General features: G+C 33.2%; 4 protein-coding genes across 4 annotated transcripts; 2 read left to right on the top strand and 2 right to left on the bottom strand.

Moving 5' to 3' along the window:
* Positions 1–7131: 7131 nt before the first annotated feature.
* LOC123902323 lies at positions 7132–8475 on the top strand. The gene is made up of 2 exons (XM_045952013.1): positions 7132–7463; positions 8059–8475. The coding sequence occupies exons 1-2, from the start codon at positions 7445–7447 to the stop codon at positions 8421–8423; spliced, it is 384 nt and encodes a 127-aa protein (XP_045807969.1). The 5' UTR covers positions 7132–7444; the 3' UTR covers positions 8424–8475.
* Positions 8476–8936: 461 nt separating this feature from the next.
* Positions 8937–9535, bottom strand: LOC123923433 (probable histone H2B.3). Its single transcript, XM_045976126.1, has one exon. It carries the CDS (start codon positions 9457–9459, stop codon positions 9049–9051), a length of 411 nt encoding a protein of 136 aa, XP_045832082.1. The 5' UTR covers positions 9460–9535; the 3' UTR covers positions 8937–9048.
* A 1761-nt stretch (positions 9536–11296) lies between these two features.
* LOC123888139 (agamous-like MADS-box protein AGL80) lies at positions 11297–11656 on the bottom strand. The gene has a single exon (XM_045937105.1). It carries the CDS (start codon positions 11654–11656, stop codon positions 11297–11299), a length of 360 nt encoding a protein of 119 aa, XP_045793061.1.
* A 239-nt stretch (positions 11657–11895) lies between these two features.
* LOC123888149 lies at positions 11896–15947 on the top strand. Its single transcript, XM_045937117.1, has 15 exons — positions 11896–11967; positions 12220–12304; positions 12627–12685; positions 12956–13016; positions 13109–13208; positions 13305–13426; positions 13564–13648; positions 13748–13883; positions 13973–14127; positions 14244–14364; positions 14452–14655; positions 14740–14817; positions 14906–15103; positions 15199–15363; positions 15446–15947. The coding sequence occupies exons 1-15, from the start codon at positions 11896–11898 to the stop codon at positions 15746–15748; spliced, it is 1944 nt and encodes a 647-aa protein (XP_045793073.1). The 3' UTR covers positions 15749–15947.
* Positions 15948–17803: the final 1856 nt, after the last annotated feature.

Here is a 17803-nt window from a genome sequence, read left to right on the forward strand (position 1 = left end):
CGGTGATGAATTTCAATCATACAAAAAGAAAATTCATTCAATACTAAACGGACTCTATTAAGAGAGATAAATAGGTAAAGATTTAAAAAAGATAAGCTCTAAGAATTTTGTTTAGAGGTAAAAAAAAAAAAAAATAGATCTGAAATATCTTAAACTTATATTCTCTACTTTAAACTGAGTTATCATCCTGTCACTCTAAATTTGGTTTAATAAAAAGAAAATGAAAGATAAATAACATTTGAAAAATTTATGAACAAAGACTATTTCAATAGTATAATTAAATTTAAAATAGATTTTGACGTAAATGAATATTTTGAACAAAATTAGAAACCTAAAGCATTATTTATATCTGCCACGTGTCTAAGTAGTTACCAAAATGGTATTGCTATACTTGTCATATACTGATCTAACCAATTATTTGTGTCAAATAGTGGCTAAATTAAATGTTCGTTAGCAAAAAAAATGAAAACTATCATCAACATGTCACCAAAAAATGCAATCAATCATCAAAATTAGTGATAGAGATTAGATTAGATTAGATAATCACTTCGTTGCATAAACAAACATATAGTTATTCTCATACGATTTTAAGCAAGTTTTTAATTAAGTACATACTACTCTGTCCCAAAATATAAGGGAAAATTGGTCAAAGAAAGTTGATGTATTTGGTTAAAAATTTGGACTAGATACATCAACTTTAGTTGACCAATTTTCCCTTATATCACGAATCGTACTCATAGTCATTTTAAATTGGTTAATTTCGTTGACATATAAGAATGTTTTTTTTTTGTCCAAAAACACTACGAATGTTTTTTATTCACGTAATTATTAGAAGGCTTAAATGCAGTTTTACCTCTCCTATTTTGGAAAATGCGGAATTTTACCCACCCTATTTTAAAATGCGGAATTTTACCCCCTCTATTTTATAATTTGTTGGATTTTGCCCCCACTAAAATTTTGCACAAAATCTGCTTCTGAGCCTCAAGTTCAAAGCTTCGCACAGAACTCAATTTAGATCAATAATTCACCAAACTGGTATCGAAACGACCGCAATCGAGTTAGTTTTCTACAGAATCAAACTCCACTAAATTTGGAGTTACAGAGAGAGATTAATTACGGTTTTAGTGAAGGTCTGTTCAAATTAATTATCGTATGAAACTACTACTAGTATTTTCGTCATTCCTCTCACCCTGTAGCTCATTTTTTAATACTATTTACATGTATGGAAATCTAACGAAATTACCCTTGTTGGCATTTCAATTTCGTCGATTTTGGAGTTACGATGGGTTCGGTAGACGATGTTGAATTTTAAGATCACAAGTAGATTTCTGCAGAATTAGTAATTGGACACACCTTCACTAAAACGGTAATTAATCTCTCTCTGTAACTCCAAATTTAGTGGGGTTTGATTCTGTGGAAAGCTAACTCGATTACGGTCATTTCGGTAGCCTTTTGGTGAATTATGGATCCAAATTGAGTTGTATGCGAAGCTTTGAAGTTGTGACTCGAAAGCAGATTTTTGCAAAATTTTGGGGGACATACCTTCACTAAAACGGTAATTAATCTCTCTTTGTAACTCCAAATTCAGTGGGGTTTGATTATGTGGAAAGATAACTCGATTACGGTCATTTCGGTATCTTTTTGGTGAATTATTGATCAAAATTGAGTTGTGTGCGAAGCTTTAAAGTTGTGACTCGAAAGCAGAATTTTAGGGGGGGCAAAATCCAAAAAATTATAAAACAGGGGGGTAAAAGTCCGCGTTTTAAAACAGAGGGGGTAAAATTCCGATTTAATCAAAACAGGGGGGGCAAAACTGCATTTAAGCCTTATATTAGAATAAAAGTACGTATACACTAGTCACAACTAACAAAAATGAGTGGTTTTATTTTACCTATAGAAAACATAGAAATCTTCTGCTAAAATGGCGTGGAAAGGCTTCCAATTTATTTACGACAAGATTCTCACCATGAAAACTAACCTAAGACCTAACTCTAGGTGAGAAATGAGAAATAAATTGTGTGATGAATAATGATTTTTTAGAAAAATATCCCTGTCAAAAAAATATTAAAAAATGCCATACTTTTATAAATTAAAAATCCATAATGTCCTATTTTTATGATAGTTTGGGGAAAAAAAATTGTAAAAGTAAGACATTTATAGGGATTTTTTTTTAAAAAAAAAACAGCAATGAATAATAATATTAAGTTGACATTAGTCTCCTGAAAATAATACACTTAAGTTTTCTTAAATCATGTATATATATTTTGTGCAATATATATTTACTTCTAAGAAAACAGGGATATGATTAATTTAATTAAAGTTATATTATATTATAGAGTAACAAATACTACATGAAAACTCATACACACAATGAAGATATCTAAGGTTCAACATTGGATAACCGAGAAAAGTCCTAAGCTTAAGGCTTAAAATATGTTATGAATGTGGCTTGGCGAGATGAGCATAATTAACATGTCTATCTTGTTGAACTTGAAGGCATGTATTCCATCAAGAAATTGTCCATTTTGCGACACTACACTCGGAGTCTCACATCGAGTATATCAAAGTGTTTGATGTGATATTTAAGTCATGAGACTCTCTCACCTATTGGACTAGTCTTTTGGGTTGGGCTCTCCTCATGTGTTTAAATCCTAACAATTGGTGCTCTCATTGAGAGTTGGGCCACATAAAGGGCTACCTATAGGTTGGATTAAGGTGTTCCACCGAATACTTATAGGTGAGTGAACTCGTCGAAAAGGAAAGGGCTACCGGGTCAGTGCCGATAGAGTTAAAGTTGTCGTGGATGTTGGCTCTTAAAGGGGGTGGCAATGTTAGGAGTCCCACATCGAGAATATCAAAGTGTTTGATGTGGTATTTAAACCATGAGGCTCTCCCACCTATTGGACTAGTCTTTTGGGTTGGATTCTCCTCATGTGCTTAAATCCTAGCACCATAACAAAGTGTCCTCGTAACACATAAATCTTCGACCGATGGAGAACTGCCGTAGATGCCTAATTGTAAAGATTTCAACCGTCACAAACTGCATTTTTTCTTTTTATTGTTCGCTTGTTCAGTATATCCAACTATCATTCAGAACGTCAAAAAAAAAAAAAAAAAAAACTATCGATCTAAATTTGGTGTCATCGTATTATAATGTAATATTTTATTGGACTTTTTCTACCCTTTAAAATAAGTTTTATTATGAGACAAACTATAACAATGTCACTCACTAACTAACAAAGTTACATATTCACCAAATTTATGATTATATCGCATCTCATCATATACTAAATCAATTATTAATTAAATGAGTTGAGTTTGTTGTTAAACAAATAATTCATTTTTTCGTTAAAAAAAAATCATTTTATTTTGTCCCCGTGAGTTTAGCTTAATTGGCACGGACATCGCATTATATGTGCATGAGCTGTGGTTCGAACTCGTGACACTCCACTAATTCACCTTTAAGGTGGAATTTCTAGTCACTAGATTACTACTTGACCCAAAAAAAAAAATCATTTTATTTTCTTTCGTTCAAGCTTTTCATTTTATTATCCCTAATTTTCTTGCATCTTCTAAAATGAGTAATTAAACTGGGGAACAAATATATGGTACGTGCTAGTACTATTTAGGAACAACAGATATAACCTAATTGTCTCTAATAAGCATGACCAAAAGGAGTACTAGCCATCTGCTTATGAACTCAAAGTAGGAGGGTTGGCTAACTCTTTCTTCCAGGTGAAGGACGAGTACTATGAATGTGCATTGAAACTCATAGAGTTGAAAACATTGGACAATACCACGAGTGAAATCAGGGCCTTGTCTTCCTCTCCAGCATGTTGGGGATTGAGTCATTTGCATCATTTAATTTCAAATATTTTTTGGTACATAAGCTAAGGAATTTCAAATATTAATTATACTAAAAAATAAAATAATTGTTTAGTAAAAAAAATTATTTTGTATTATTCTAAGGGACACCAAAATTCATTTACAAATATAAATGTGAGGTTCTGAGTTCAAATTTAAATGAAGGTATTCGGTCTAATAATATTGACATTTGACCGTTGAACCAAACGTATAAACATAAGTAAAATTAAATTAAGAGTTGTGTTATTTGAGTATCAACATGTTTTATGATTATATCTTTCTTTTCTTATTTTTTCTATTTTTATTATAAGTTTTTCAAAGTAGTTTATGAAAAAATTACTTATAAAAACATATTTTGAGCTAGTCTTTTTTTACCTCGAACCCTATATATATAATATTCTTATCAATTGGGTTATTACTTGTATTTTATTATGACTAGAAATCACTACATTTTATTAGGAAAAATGTAGGTCACATTTGCATCTTGAAAACAATCAACACATTGCAACAATAAGATGAAACAAAGTTCACTTCAATAAATTCTAGATTGTAGGCTATAGTCACATGGAATTCATACATCCATACAATTATACCAATATGGGGATTAGGTTACCTTTAATTAAAACATGGGCAATCATCTATGTTCCACTTGTATCTAGACAAAGACATTGGTATGTAAAATTGAAGGCGTGTGGATTATGTTACTACTGTTAGGTAAGCCATCATACACATTACACTATTTTTATCTCCATTCATTTTGTCCCTATACCACCCTCAACTATTTTCCACAAAACTCCATCACCAAGAAGCCATAAACATCATTTCACCCATTAAACCATGTTCCCTTGATATTCTTCCAAAGAAGATTTTTATTGAACAAAATCAACTTAGATCGGGCTTAATTGGTGGGCTTTTTGGGAAATGAGTAACATTGCATGTGTCCAATTTGGACTTGCATGAATGTTATTTATTCAATACAATTTTTCTAAGTTTCACTTTCACATTAAGATGGTAGCATTTAGAATCCCATGTTATTGATAGGATCTTGTGAATGAATATATAGTAAGTATGTAATGTTGGACCCACATATAATCACTTAGGGGATTTTGCTAATGTCTAGTTAGAATATAGGAATATAGATGTTACCCTTTTAGATTTTTGCCCATTCATATTCAAATATACAAAGAGAAAAACCATGGGAATAAGACAAAGAAAAATGAGGCCAATTATTTTTGCATAGTATAATATGGATAAGTAAAACAAATTTTTTTTTTGTTTTTTTGAAAAGACCAAAATGAGATATATATATATATATATAAGAAAATAAGTCTTCTCAGCACAAGACGTGCCAAGAGAGACTAAAGTAAGTTACAACCAGAGTCAAAAATACAACCAAAAGAAACTATACAAGGCCCAAACAAAGCATAGGACTAGACCACCAACTATGGCAGTTTAACAATATGTGTTGATTGCAAGTTAAGGAACGCAAAGGATGAGGAAGAATGAGAAGAAAAAGAAATAAGGGATTAGATCGTCTTTAGTTTCAATCATCCGCATTCATGCAGATAGTGCATCAGTAATCGTTAGATCTAAGTCAAAATCCAAATTTTAATTTAGATTTTGATTTTTTTTACCTTAAAACTAAAATATTGATAACTGAAATACAGACCAATGGCATGAATGCGAGACTTGGTTCTATTTTACCTCTTCAACAAGTTTAGTAACTAGCAGTCTCCGATGTAGAGAAGAACGGCTGATTAATTTTTATCGTTAAAACATTAGTATTGTAATTTTACGTCGACAACAAGAAAACGAGAGCAAAGCATTTTCTGTTTATTGTTTTATTGAAGTTTTGTGTTTAATGATGATTTTTTAAAGAATAGCCAAATCAGTCGAACAATAACAGGATTCAACCGAAAAAATAAAATACTTGTAAAACTTCAGTGCTAGAGGCATTTTGGCCATGATGAATCTTCAATCAAAGTATAATGAAACAGCTAAGAATCTACGAACAACCGATTCCCCCCCGTCTCTAATTACAAACATCTATTAAGAAAAGAAGAAGAAAAAATGTCTCTAAAAAGAGCTTCTAAAGGTACATTAACAAACTGAACTGTTTTGATACATTTTCTTTTATAAACCAATAAATTAATGATCATTTTTGTTAATAGAATGAATATTTCGGTCCCTGTTACTGGTGTAATTCAGTCTCACAATACTACCAACACATGCGCAGATTCGTGATAAAGGGATTAATTGTCCGCTTAATTGTGTTGTGTGTAATGGAAATTTCGAAGATAGTACTCGTGTCTTAGTCCTTTGTCCTTTCGCTGCGAGTATTTGGCGTGATAGTGGGGTTTGGAATTATGTCGAGGCTGCTGTAAACAGCAGCAACACGGTAGCAGAAACCATTTTTCTGTTACTGCAGAATTTAGAGGAACAAAAATCAGCTCGGTTGGCTGTTATTATGTGGAGCATTTGGAAGCACTGTGACATAAAATTATGGAACAATGTAACTTAAACAAGGGAGCAGATATTGAACAGAGTCGATCACCTTCTTGAGGACTGGCGCGCTGCAAAGAATACGAAAAAAACCAACAATGCAGCAGAGGCCGAAATGGCTGTTGTCATGCCACTATCATGGGTGCAGTTGCATAGGCAGGAGCAGGCTGTGATGTGTTGGCAGAAACCTGAAACGAGTAGGTACAAATTTAATATTGATGCCTCATTTTCGACTCATCGGAACCAAGTTGTTCTTGTATTAGTTTTTCATATATAAGTCTCTTTCAAATTACTAGATACATTTATTGTGATTTTGCAGAATTGGTTGGGTGGTGGGGATAGCAACAAATGACGAGTGAAAATATTAAGCCTTCATTTTTTTTTTCACCAAACGCCTCTTTGTACTGTACATCATTTCCCAATACTAACTTATCTTTGAATATAAAAAGTCAACACTGAATCTATACACAAAATTGATACATTAACTACTTCAGCAATTTTTATTAAAATGTGTGTGGACTGGTACATGCCGACCTTATGAAGCGCATATCAGCTTAACACGCCCTTCATGTACAGACGAGTTGAGACGAGGAAGGGAAGCTAGTTCCAACATTGTCATACTAATACGGATGAGGAGTGAGAGACTAAAGGGAGGCCCATAGGTTAAAAAGTGAATGCTATAAAAGGGGCACATTCAAGAGGCAAAATGGATGATTCTCATTCTATCTTAGACTATGTATTTTTACCTTAGTCGTTTCAGAACATTCTTGGAGCTCCTCCCAGGCAGCTCCACAAGATAAGATAGTTCACATGTTGTATCTTATGCTTACATCCGTGAACAATCTGAAATTTACAAACTTATAATTTGAAACGCGGTAAGTAATCATTCTCTAAAATTGGGCCAAATTATGTGCAGCAAGCAGTCCATTTCTAAACCAATCAATTTTGCAATTACGAGGAACCAGAAGATAGAGAAAATCACTATAATCAAAGTATTTTCTCACTAAATAAGATTGTGTAGTTTAAACATTAAAAGCAATATTGTCTTTTGACAAAAATCAAATCCTAAGGACTCTAAATGCACAAGAATAACAGAGGTATGAGATTTAAAAACCTTACCACCTTTTTTTTTTTTGAGAAAGAAACCTTACCAGTTTTTAGCTTAACTATGCTTGTTAAACAAGGGTGAAAATTTCAATCAAATCCGAATAGTCTCGTTGCCCATTTATTTAAAGCCATATATTTTCCTCGTAAAAGTTTTCTTGCGTCAACCATAGTCCTGTTGCCCATTTATTTAAAGCAAGACATTTTCCTCGTAGTAGTTTTCTTGCGTCAACCATTGGTAATAATCCAAGCTTTTTGTGGAGAAGCATATTGAATGTGAAATTCATTGTTAGCTGGCATACCAATATGGGAGGAGACATGGCTGTCTAATGGAATGAATATTTCGGTCTATACTACAAGTGTAATTCAGTCTCACAATACTACCAACACGTGCGCAGCTTTGTGACAAAGGGATGAATTGTCTGCTTCATTTTGTTTTGTGATGGTAATTTCAAAGATACTACTCATGTATTATCCCTTTGTCCCTTCGCTGCGAGTATTTGGCATGATATTGGTGTTTGGAATTATGTCAAGGCTGCTGTAAACAGCAGCAACACTGTAGCATAAACCATTTTTCTGTTACTGCAGAACTTAGAGGAACAAAATCTGCTCGGTTGGCTGTTATTACGTGGAGCATTTGGAAGCATTGTAACATGAAATTATGGAACAATGTAACTGAAACGAAGGAGCAGATATTGAACAGAGCTGATCACCTTCTTGAGAATTGGCGTGCTGCAAAGAATACGCAAAAAACCAACAATGCAGCAGAGGCTGAAACTGCTGCTGTCATGCCAGAATCACGGGTGGAGTTGCATAAACAGGAGCAGGCTGGAATGCATTGGTGGTACAAATGTAATATTGATCCTTCATTTTCGTTGAGTCGGAACCGAGTTGGTTTTGGTATGTGTATCTGTCACGATGAAGGCAGTTTCGTGCTTGCCAAAACAATGTGAAGTTCACCTATGTGCAGTGTGGATTTAGGAGAAGAGTATTTTGTGCTTGAATCCTTAGAAAGACCATTTAAACTTAAATCCTAATGCTATTATTGTGCTGTGTCCTAATGTTATTATTGCCCTATGTGTCCTAACGTTCAACCATGATCATATTGTTGGTAAGGGAAAAACTTCAGCATAATTGAACAAAATCTATAAAATGCAACCCAATACAATTAACCTCACACAATAATAAGGTCCAAGACGGCAACACGGCAAAGTTCATCACATTAAGACCCTAGTACCACAGTTAATTATCTGCTTGAAACCAAAATTATTAAAAAAAAAAATTCCAGCCCTAATATTCATTCATCAATTAACCAAAATGTGAATGTCATGGGTACATTCAGGAAAAAAAAAACTTAGGTCAGTTTCATGATTTGTGCGATAAAATTCACGCAATTGAAACAGAGGAAACAATAAAGAAACGATAGAAGAACAATAAGACGAATTAAATCAGCGTTACGAAAAGAGTTAAGCACAAAAAAGATATTTCATTATAATTGATTCAATTCAACATCAAAATCGAAACGCGTCGATCCAAAATTTACACCAAGTAAACCCTAATTTAAATAAATGTTTAAATTCAAGAACTAGTAAACTTGGTAACGGCCTTAGTTCCTTCAGATACGGCGTGCTTAGCAAGCTCGCCGGGAAGAACAAGACGAACAGCAGTCTGGATCTCGCGAGATGTGATGGTAGGCTTCTTATTGTAGCGAGCGAGTCTAGAAGATTCTTGAGCGAGTTTCTCAAAGATATCATTGATGAAACTGTTCATTATCCCCATAGCCTTGCTTGAGATTCCGATATCAGGATGAACCTGCTTCAAAACCTTGAAGATGTAGATCTTGTATGTTTCAACGCTCTTCTTGTGTTTCTTCTTCTTCTTATCGGTGGATGAGGCTTCCTTTGGAATCTTCTTCTCCGCTTTGGTTTTCTCTGCTGGTGACTTCTCTGCGGGCTTCTTCTCCGCTGGCTTTTTCTCGCCCTTGGCCATCGATGGTGAAAAGATTGAAATGAAAACGAAAGAGAAATAACAGGGAAAGGTCGTGAATGAGAAACAGAGAATGGAATGTGATGAAGATGAACGAGTGTTGAATTGTTTATATAGGAATGGTTGATGAGCTCTGATTGGTTGAATTGGAGAGTGCGCGGATCGATGACGTGGATTCTTCATTTTGGAGGGATATTTTCGAACATTCATTGAACGCTTGAGCAATTTTTATTTTTAAGTTTTCGCGGTTTTTGTTTTTTTTTTTTGGGTGCTAACTAGCTGATTTAGGAAAGGGATTTGGGCCGGACCTCCTTAACTATTGGACCTTCTTCAGTAGGGTGGCAAAAGTAGCTCTCGAGACAATTCTTACCCTACACACTTCTTTAAAAACTCTCTTGTATATGATGTCAAACCACTCTTTTTTTCTACCATTAACTTGTTAACTGGTTCTACTAGTTTTTCTCTTTTTATTTTCATTTATTTTGGTCAAGAGTTAACGTCGTTGTTGATTTCCCAACCTTAACCAAGAATTTTGCATCTGCCTCTAGTCCCAGCATTGGTCGCAACCTTCATATTTTCACCAAAAAATTCTCATTCTCACCAACTCGTCAATAAACGTAGCGAGCTTGGTTTTTGAGTTCGGATTCCTAAGTTGGCCTACTCTACCCCTTTTATCAGACCTAATTGTGAAATGTGTTGGAATATAAATGATGCAGATACCATGGTGCTTAATTTCGATCGTAGTGCTCAATATAATCAAAGGAAAGTGAGGTTTTTTCAAAATCATAAGGAAAATTTACAATTTGGGCTTTATGGGAGTGTAAGGTGGTCGAACATTCTGCATGCAAGAAAAATCAAACTATTTTAGTTAGTATCAAGCTGTGTTCAGAAGCTAAATTTAGTTATGTTTCTCCTATAAAGGTTTCCGGGGATTTCATGCTAAAAAATTGCACTTTAATTCTTGTAATTTGGTTTTCCATGGGTTCCATTCAACGGAGCTAATTTTATTTGATTTAGTACTTCAGACATTAAATGTAGGTACCTCTCAATCAAAATTTTAATCTTAATTTGCTTCATTGTGGAATTCTAACCTCTTCGGTTTGACCCAACTCTCGTTGGTCATTTCCATTTTTTAAGTACCACCAAATGCACAACTTCATTCTTCTATATTTTTCATCTTACATTATTAAAAACATTGTTAACCATGTCATTAGTGAAGTCTCCCTTTCCAGCCACAAGGCTTGAAAGTTGAACATGATACCTTGCTTAAGATATCTAACTCCAAATTCATAAGGACCAACGGAAAGTCTTATACTTTAATAATAAAAACATAATAATTTCTTAGCATTCCTTTGTTAATTTGTATTTGTATGCAATATTAATTTGTGTGTAATAGTTATAGTTGTTGAATGTGTTAGTTGTGATGTTGGAGTTTGTTTGAAGTCTCATATTGCTTAGGTTCTCGGAATGTGAAGTGTATAAATATGTGAGGGCAACCTCGTCCTTTGAGCTAGCTTTTGGGGATGGGATCCGAGCATATTTAACAATAGTGAAATCAAAGTATTTTAGATTATCGTCACCATAGAAAAACTACTTTTGCCGTTAACCAATTTCTATAGTTTTAAGCAAGAGTTCTGAAAAACTATTGCTTTAAATTGTTAAACTCGAGGAAGATCGCTTGATAGAAGAATTACAAATTTAATGTTTACAACAAATTTTATTTGAATCCATAAACTTTATGACTTAATCATATAGATGTTACAATGGCATGAGAGCAATAATAAAAATTACGGTTTAAATAACGCCAAAGTCACAATAGATAATTTTACATAACATTTCATCAATCAAGTGTCTCAATCTTACAACCAACCTCCTTCAACTTATTCTCAACAAACTTATCAAAATCTTTCAATTCTTCGGCATTCAGATCGATAGATAAACTATTGTTTTGCATGCAAACGAACATAAGAAGATTAAGCTCGTCCTCACGATTATCGTGTTTCATCTTTTTTAGCTGGTCCCTAGCTTTGGTAACCATCTGCATGGTGAATCTCTCTTGGTTCACATTCCTCTTTTCATCTCGCATATATGAATTTTGATACCTCTCAATCACCTTCATGGCTCCCTCTCGATTAGGCCATACCTCTGGTTGAGAATCAAAAGGACTAGAAATCCTTCCAACTACACACACCCAACACATCTAAATGGCAAAATTTTACAAGTGTCAAGCTCACAATCAAAGTTGGAAAAATCCTAGCTGGCCTAAATGACAAAATTTTTGCTTCTTTGGGTATCAATTTGAATTTGGTTTCCCTCCTTAAATTGTTTCAGAAAATGGGCCATAACACATTGGATCCATTGCAACAAGCCCAATATAAACCGGCTCATACAATATAGACCGGCCCAAGTGAAACAATTTGTTAACGGCCAAAAAAAAAAATGAAGAACAAGCAGAGGCAGAGGGTTCAGAAGCGTGTTCCATCCGTCCCTTTCATTCTGTCTGATGCATCAGTCTTTGACTACCATTTTTGGCTAATCTCATCCTGATAATATTTCTTCAACATTATAATCAAATATCACAAATACTGATTCATGAAATTTCATCTTCTCACTCTGCATATATCGGGAGAAATCCCAATCTTAACCCTTACCTATATTCAAATCTCATTCTGTTTTATGCTAATCTTTTGTTGTCTTTACATGAAGCAATCTCCAAGGTTGAAAAAATTGCCATTTCAGTGATAATTTTGTTTGTGGTTGCAGGTTGATTCAAAATCTATCTCTGACCAACGAAAATACCACCAAATACATACATCGATTCAACAAAAATTCACGGTAAAGGTGAAAGGTAAAACCCTAAACCCAAATTGAAATTCGAATTTTGAAATTGCTGATAATCCCGCCTTTAGTTTCATTAGATTTATTCATTTGTTAGTTGAAATTAGGGCTTCATAGTTTGCTATATAAAGGGGTTAGGGGTCAGTTGTGAAAATGCGCCGCAAGCAATTCATTTGCTTGCACTTCTTTTCTCTCATCCTTTGTTGGTCTTAATTATTTATTTAACCAAAATAATTTAATATTGCAATTTTTAAAAAAGTATTTTAAAATTTACTTCTGTTTTCAAATGGCTTTGATGCGCTGTAATCCAACATATTTTTCAAGCATTTCAGAGATTAATTCAGACAAAGCTACATGGAATTTTAAGGCAAAAGTTATCAGGCTTTGGGAAGTAAGTGATTTCAATCGTCCTAACAATCCTTTTTCAATCGAAATGGTATTGATGGATTCTGAGGGTGAAAGGATACACGCAACTATAAAGAAAACGCTAATTTATAAGTTTAAAGATGATTTGATGGAAGGAAAAGTGTATAGTTTTGAAAATATGGGTGTTTCGACCAATGGTGGTGCTTATCGTACCACGCACCATCGTTATAAATTGAACTTTCAGTTTGGTTCATTGGTTCAAAGACTTACAAATGTTGATGTTTCTGGGTCTCAGTTTAATTTAGTTCCTATTTCTGATGTTGTCAGCGGAGGTTATGACACTGATTTTTTAGTGGGTATGTGATTTCCTTCTTTTTTTTTTGTGTATGTTCATTCTTTTACGAATTGCTGTCTTTTTAAATCATGATAGTGTTTTTGTTAATTTCAGATGTTATTGGTGTTTTGACTGGTGTGGGTTCTGAGCGTGAGATAACCAATCAAAATGGAAGCAGCACAAAGCTTAATGTTGTGGCCTTGGAGGCAGATGGGTATGGACCTTTATTACCTTCCATTTTTAGTCAGTTATTAAAATTAACAAATAAATGTAAGGATACACTTTAACTGAGTTTATAATTTGTTATTAGGCATAAACTACAGTGCACTTTGTTTGGACCTTATGTTGATGAACTTAATAATTTTCTTGCTTCTGGGGATCACACCAATGCTGTTATGATTGTACAACTTGCAAAGGCAAAGACTTTTCAAGGTTATATGACTAAAACATGAATATTTTTTTTTAAGTTGTTATATATACAATAATGTTAATGTTAATAATATATGTTTCTATATATGTATATTTTTTTTTGCATATCGATACTGAAGTGATTGATATGGAATTTGTAGACAAGATTCATATACAAAATTGCATGAATTGCACCCGGCTGTTCTTTAACCCAAATTGTCAGGAAAGTATAATCTTGAAGGAAAGGTGTGTCATTGATATATTTTTATATTATATTAATATTATAGTTTAACTTAAGTATTTACAAACTATTATCTGATGATCCTTATTTTTTTGTTTATCAAGCTTGCCTGAAAGTCTAGAGAGTCCTTCTCCGATGACGCTTACCCAAATCACTGCTGAGCCGGGAGTTAGCCCACTCGATGAGTTCCTATTCAACTCACCAAGAATCACTTTGCAAGCCATGAAAGATGCTACAAATGTAAAAATTTCCTACGAAAAATATTTTTTAATTTATCTGCTCTTTCTTATAAAGTGATATACTTCATTACATATATTGTTTTTTTTTAGGAATCCGTGAATGTTGTCTGTGCAACTGTGAAAAGGATCTTGAACCCTGAATGCTTCTGGTACACTGCTTGTGTTTGTAACAAATCTGTTATTCCAGATTCAAACATGTTTTTTTGCGACAAATGCAATAAGCATGTGTTGAAGGTGATACCTAGGTACTTAATATCCTCTTACTGTAGCCCTTTGCTGAAATTTATTTATTTATTTATATATTAGAATAAATGTTGCTTCTTCATGTTATCTTACTTTTATATTTGTTTCAATGTTTAAGGTATTGCATGAAGGTTAGGGTTATTGATCAGACGGATTCTGCCACATTTGTGATATTTGACAAAGATGCAAGCTCTTTGTTCCAAATGAGCTGTGCTGATATGTTAGATGACATCCAAAGGGTAATATTCTGATTTAGTATAATATGTGTGAGTTTTATTAAACATGTTTTTCATATTGATAGTGTTTTCAATATGTTCTTATTTTAGGTTGCTGGTGTTGGAGGGGTGCCATCTCAATTAACTAGCCTGATTGATAAGACTTGGTTGTTTAAAGTGGAGACTAAACCTTCAAATAATCCCAGATTTGAACAGACATTTAAAGTCAGAAAGATCTGCACCGATGCTAACATAATCAAGCAATTTAAAGACAAGTGGGATCATGAGGAAGCTTCAATTAGCAAGCTAAACAATGTATGAAATATCTAACTCTATACTACATTTTTTTTACCATTGTCTTCCAAACAAATTGACTGATTAAATTTTTTATTAAACTAGGAGGTTGGTTCCTTGAGTACTTTGATTGGCAAAGGGAAGGATGTATTAGTTTGTGGTTCTACTAATATCTTATCTGAGGTATGCTATCATGTTAAATACGTTGAGTGTATATAAGTTTTTGGCAAGTCCATAGCACCAATATTTAATGTTAATTTGTTTGTCTTAGGATTCACTGTCATTGAATGAAAGTAACTCCAAGGACCAAGGAAAGTCAATTATTTGTGATAATACTCCTATTGCATGTACCCAAGATTTAATGTGTAAATTTTCTTCTACTGTTGTGGACCTTGACGATCCTTCTCTTGACACTTTTATTTGCAACAAAGATGTTGGTGATATAAAGAAAAGTGATATGTCTTCAAAGGTAAATTATGTCTATGATTGGTTGACATACTTTTATTTAGTTACTGTTATGTATACAGTTAACTAACATTTTTTTTGCTTCTTGCACTTGATAAGCTTTCAATTGCTGCAAGTAGTCTAGAGGGAGGAGGAAAGGACATAGTTGTTGAGGCGGTTGATCTTCAAAAATCCGTTGGAACAACGACCAAAGAAGAAGCTGTTGGAAAAACTTATAGTGGAGTTGTTCATAAAGATGAATTTGTGGCCAACAAAAACATCAAGGTTGTTGTAAATATATTCCTTAATTTACACATTTTATTTTTTATATATAATTATATGACTAACTATAAGTTTGGATGGTTAGGAAGAGAAAACATTGGCTGGATGTGGAGAAATGGCAAAAGGCATGGTCATTGAGGGTAGTTCTGTTGGAAAAATTCAACAAATTAAGGGAATGACAAGATCTGATGTTGTCAATCTTGATGAAGATATTCATGAGTCTGGTTCTAGCATGGTAATAGCTCTTAATCAAATTGGTTCAACTGACATTAAAGCAATCAAGGGAAAAAAAATAAGCAAGAGAATTTCTCCTGAAAAGCAAGATGAAGATGACAATGCACCTATCAAGCTTTTGAAAAGAGCAATCAAAATTGAAAAGATTACTTAGGATTTAAGTGTGTGAGATGGTGTTAGGTGGTTTTGTATTTGTTGAACTTGATTATGTAATTTTGTTGGCCCAGGGTAGTTGGTCTATTTTGAGGTTAATTTTTTTGTTTTAAGATAATCAGTACTATCAAATGCCTATTTAGTAAAAAGGGTTTTAGTTAAATTTCTATGTTGTTTTGTACTCTTTGGCCCAGTGGCAGTGGGCAATTATTTAGGTATATAATTAATTATGATTTCGTGTTAGTTACTTGCCTTATATCTGGTATTGTTATTTTTTTTTTTTTTATTTGATATAATATTATTATTTAAAGCCTACAAAGTAATATAATTTTTAAATGTTAACAAAATGGAAGATATTTATCTAAAAATCATTACCTTCCAAAATTATTTAAAAGTATAATCTTAACATTTAAAATATTAGTTGAAATTTTAAATGTTTATATTACGATGATAAGTAAATAAAACACGATGAAAAAATAAATTTTTATAAATTCATATGCTACTATTATATTAAATACCCATTATATCAAATAACTAATATAGTCTAATTAAAAAAATGAAACAATTTAAAAACATTGACAAAAAAATTTGACAGGTGTCAAGCTCACAAGAAACTATTGCAAAATCCTAACTGGCATAAATGACAAATTTTTTACTTCTTTGGGTATGAATTTGAATGTTGTTTCCCTCCTTCATCTGTCTCTCTCAGGCCATATATTTGAAAACTGATGCTGCTACTGTTGTTGTTTTATCTGTTTTGATTGGAATCAATTTCAAAATTCAAAATTCAGTTTCTCTCTCTCTTTTTCAATATGTAAACTCATTTTCTTACTCATCTCTCTTCATTTTCTCTTGATTCCTTCGAACTTCTCTCTCTCCAGGATAAATAAGGAAGGTGTACCTTTGCAAAGTGTACCTTTTCAATATGCGACCAAAATTAGTGTACCTTTGCAATAGTTGATAAATAAGGAAGATGAGTAACAATATCTATAAAAGGGACGGCTCATCCATTCGTGATCATAAAAGCGACTGCTCATCCATGCTTCTGATCCCTTTGAAGCGGCTTCAAAATTGATTTATTGGCATAGATGAAAAGCTTATATTGGAGCGTACTATGTTAGGCCTACTGCAATGGATCCAATGTTTTGCGGCCCATTTGCTGAGGAAATTGAATGAGGGAAGCAACATTCATATATATGTATGCGAATTCCAATTTCGATCCGATCAAGCGGTTGTGACATAAGAACATCCAAACACTAAAGATATATATTGTTAGTTGAATCTCCACCTAAACATGTATTATTAGGCACAACCAATTGTATAATCAGAAATAATTAAAAATATAATAAAATTGTTCAGAGTTTAATCGTATAGTAATTAATAATGTTAAATATAACATATTAAAAATTAATATTTCTTTCCGATAATTATAAGTTTGTCTTTGAAACATATCAAATAGTAAAAAATATATTCAATTAAACTGACGAATAGTGTTCAGGTATGTAAAATTTTTCTAATATTTTTCAGTATAAATTGACAAAATAAAAAATGTGTAAATACACTTATATTTTATTACGGTAGAATGTGTATTTTTATTAAAGCCTGGGGTATGAAAAACGATTTGTCACAATTTTCATGAGTTGATTGTTGCTTGGGCCTAATACTAAAATCAATATAAGGTTGGGATAGCCCAGCCCAGTTAAGCCTATGTCATCGTGTAAAAAATGATGAAAAGGTTACACGATCTCAAAAGGTTTCACCAAACCTTATCTAAGCAAGGAGAGCTAATGTCCATATGTTTCCTCCTTGATCATGCGATAGCGTAGACGACAACGACAGCGACAAAGGGGCTCACACACACGCATTAGGACCGGCAACACTTGGGACCATCGACAATGGCGTCTTCTTCCAGGTTCTTATATGTTAATAAAGCTAATTTGTTCCTATACAATAAATTAATACTTTACCTTTGTTCCCTATTTTCATGAATTTGCTCTGCATCCCAATACTTAATGTATACTATTCATGTACTTTTGTCAGAGCTACACATGCAATT

Source organism: Trifolium pratense, linkage group LG1 (genome assembly GCF_020283565.1).
Source record: "Trifolium pratense cultivar HEN17-A07 linkage group LG1, ARS_RC_1.1, whole genome shotgun sequence".
Classification (NCBI taxonomy): domain Eukaryota; kingdom Viridiplantae; phylum Streptophyta; class Magnoliopsida; order Fabales; family Fabaceae; genus Trifolium; species Trifolium pratense.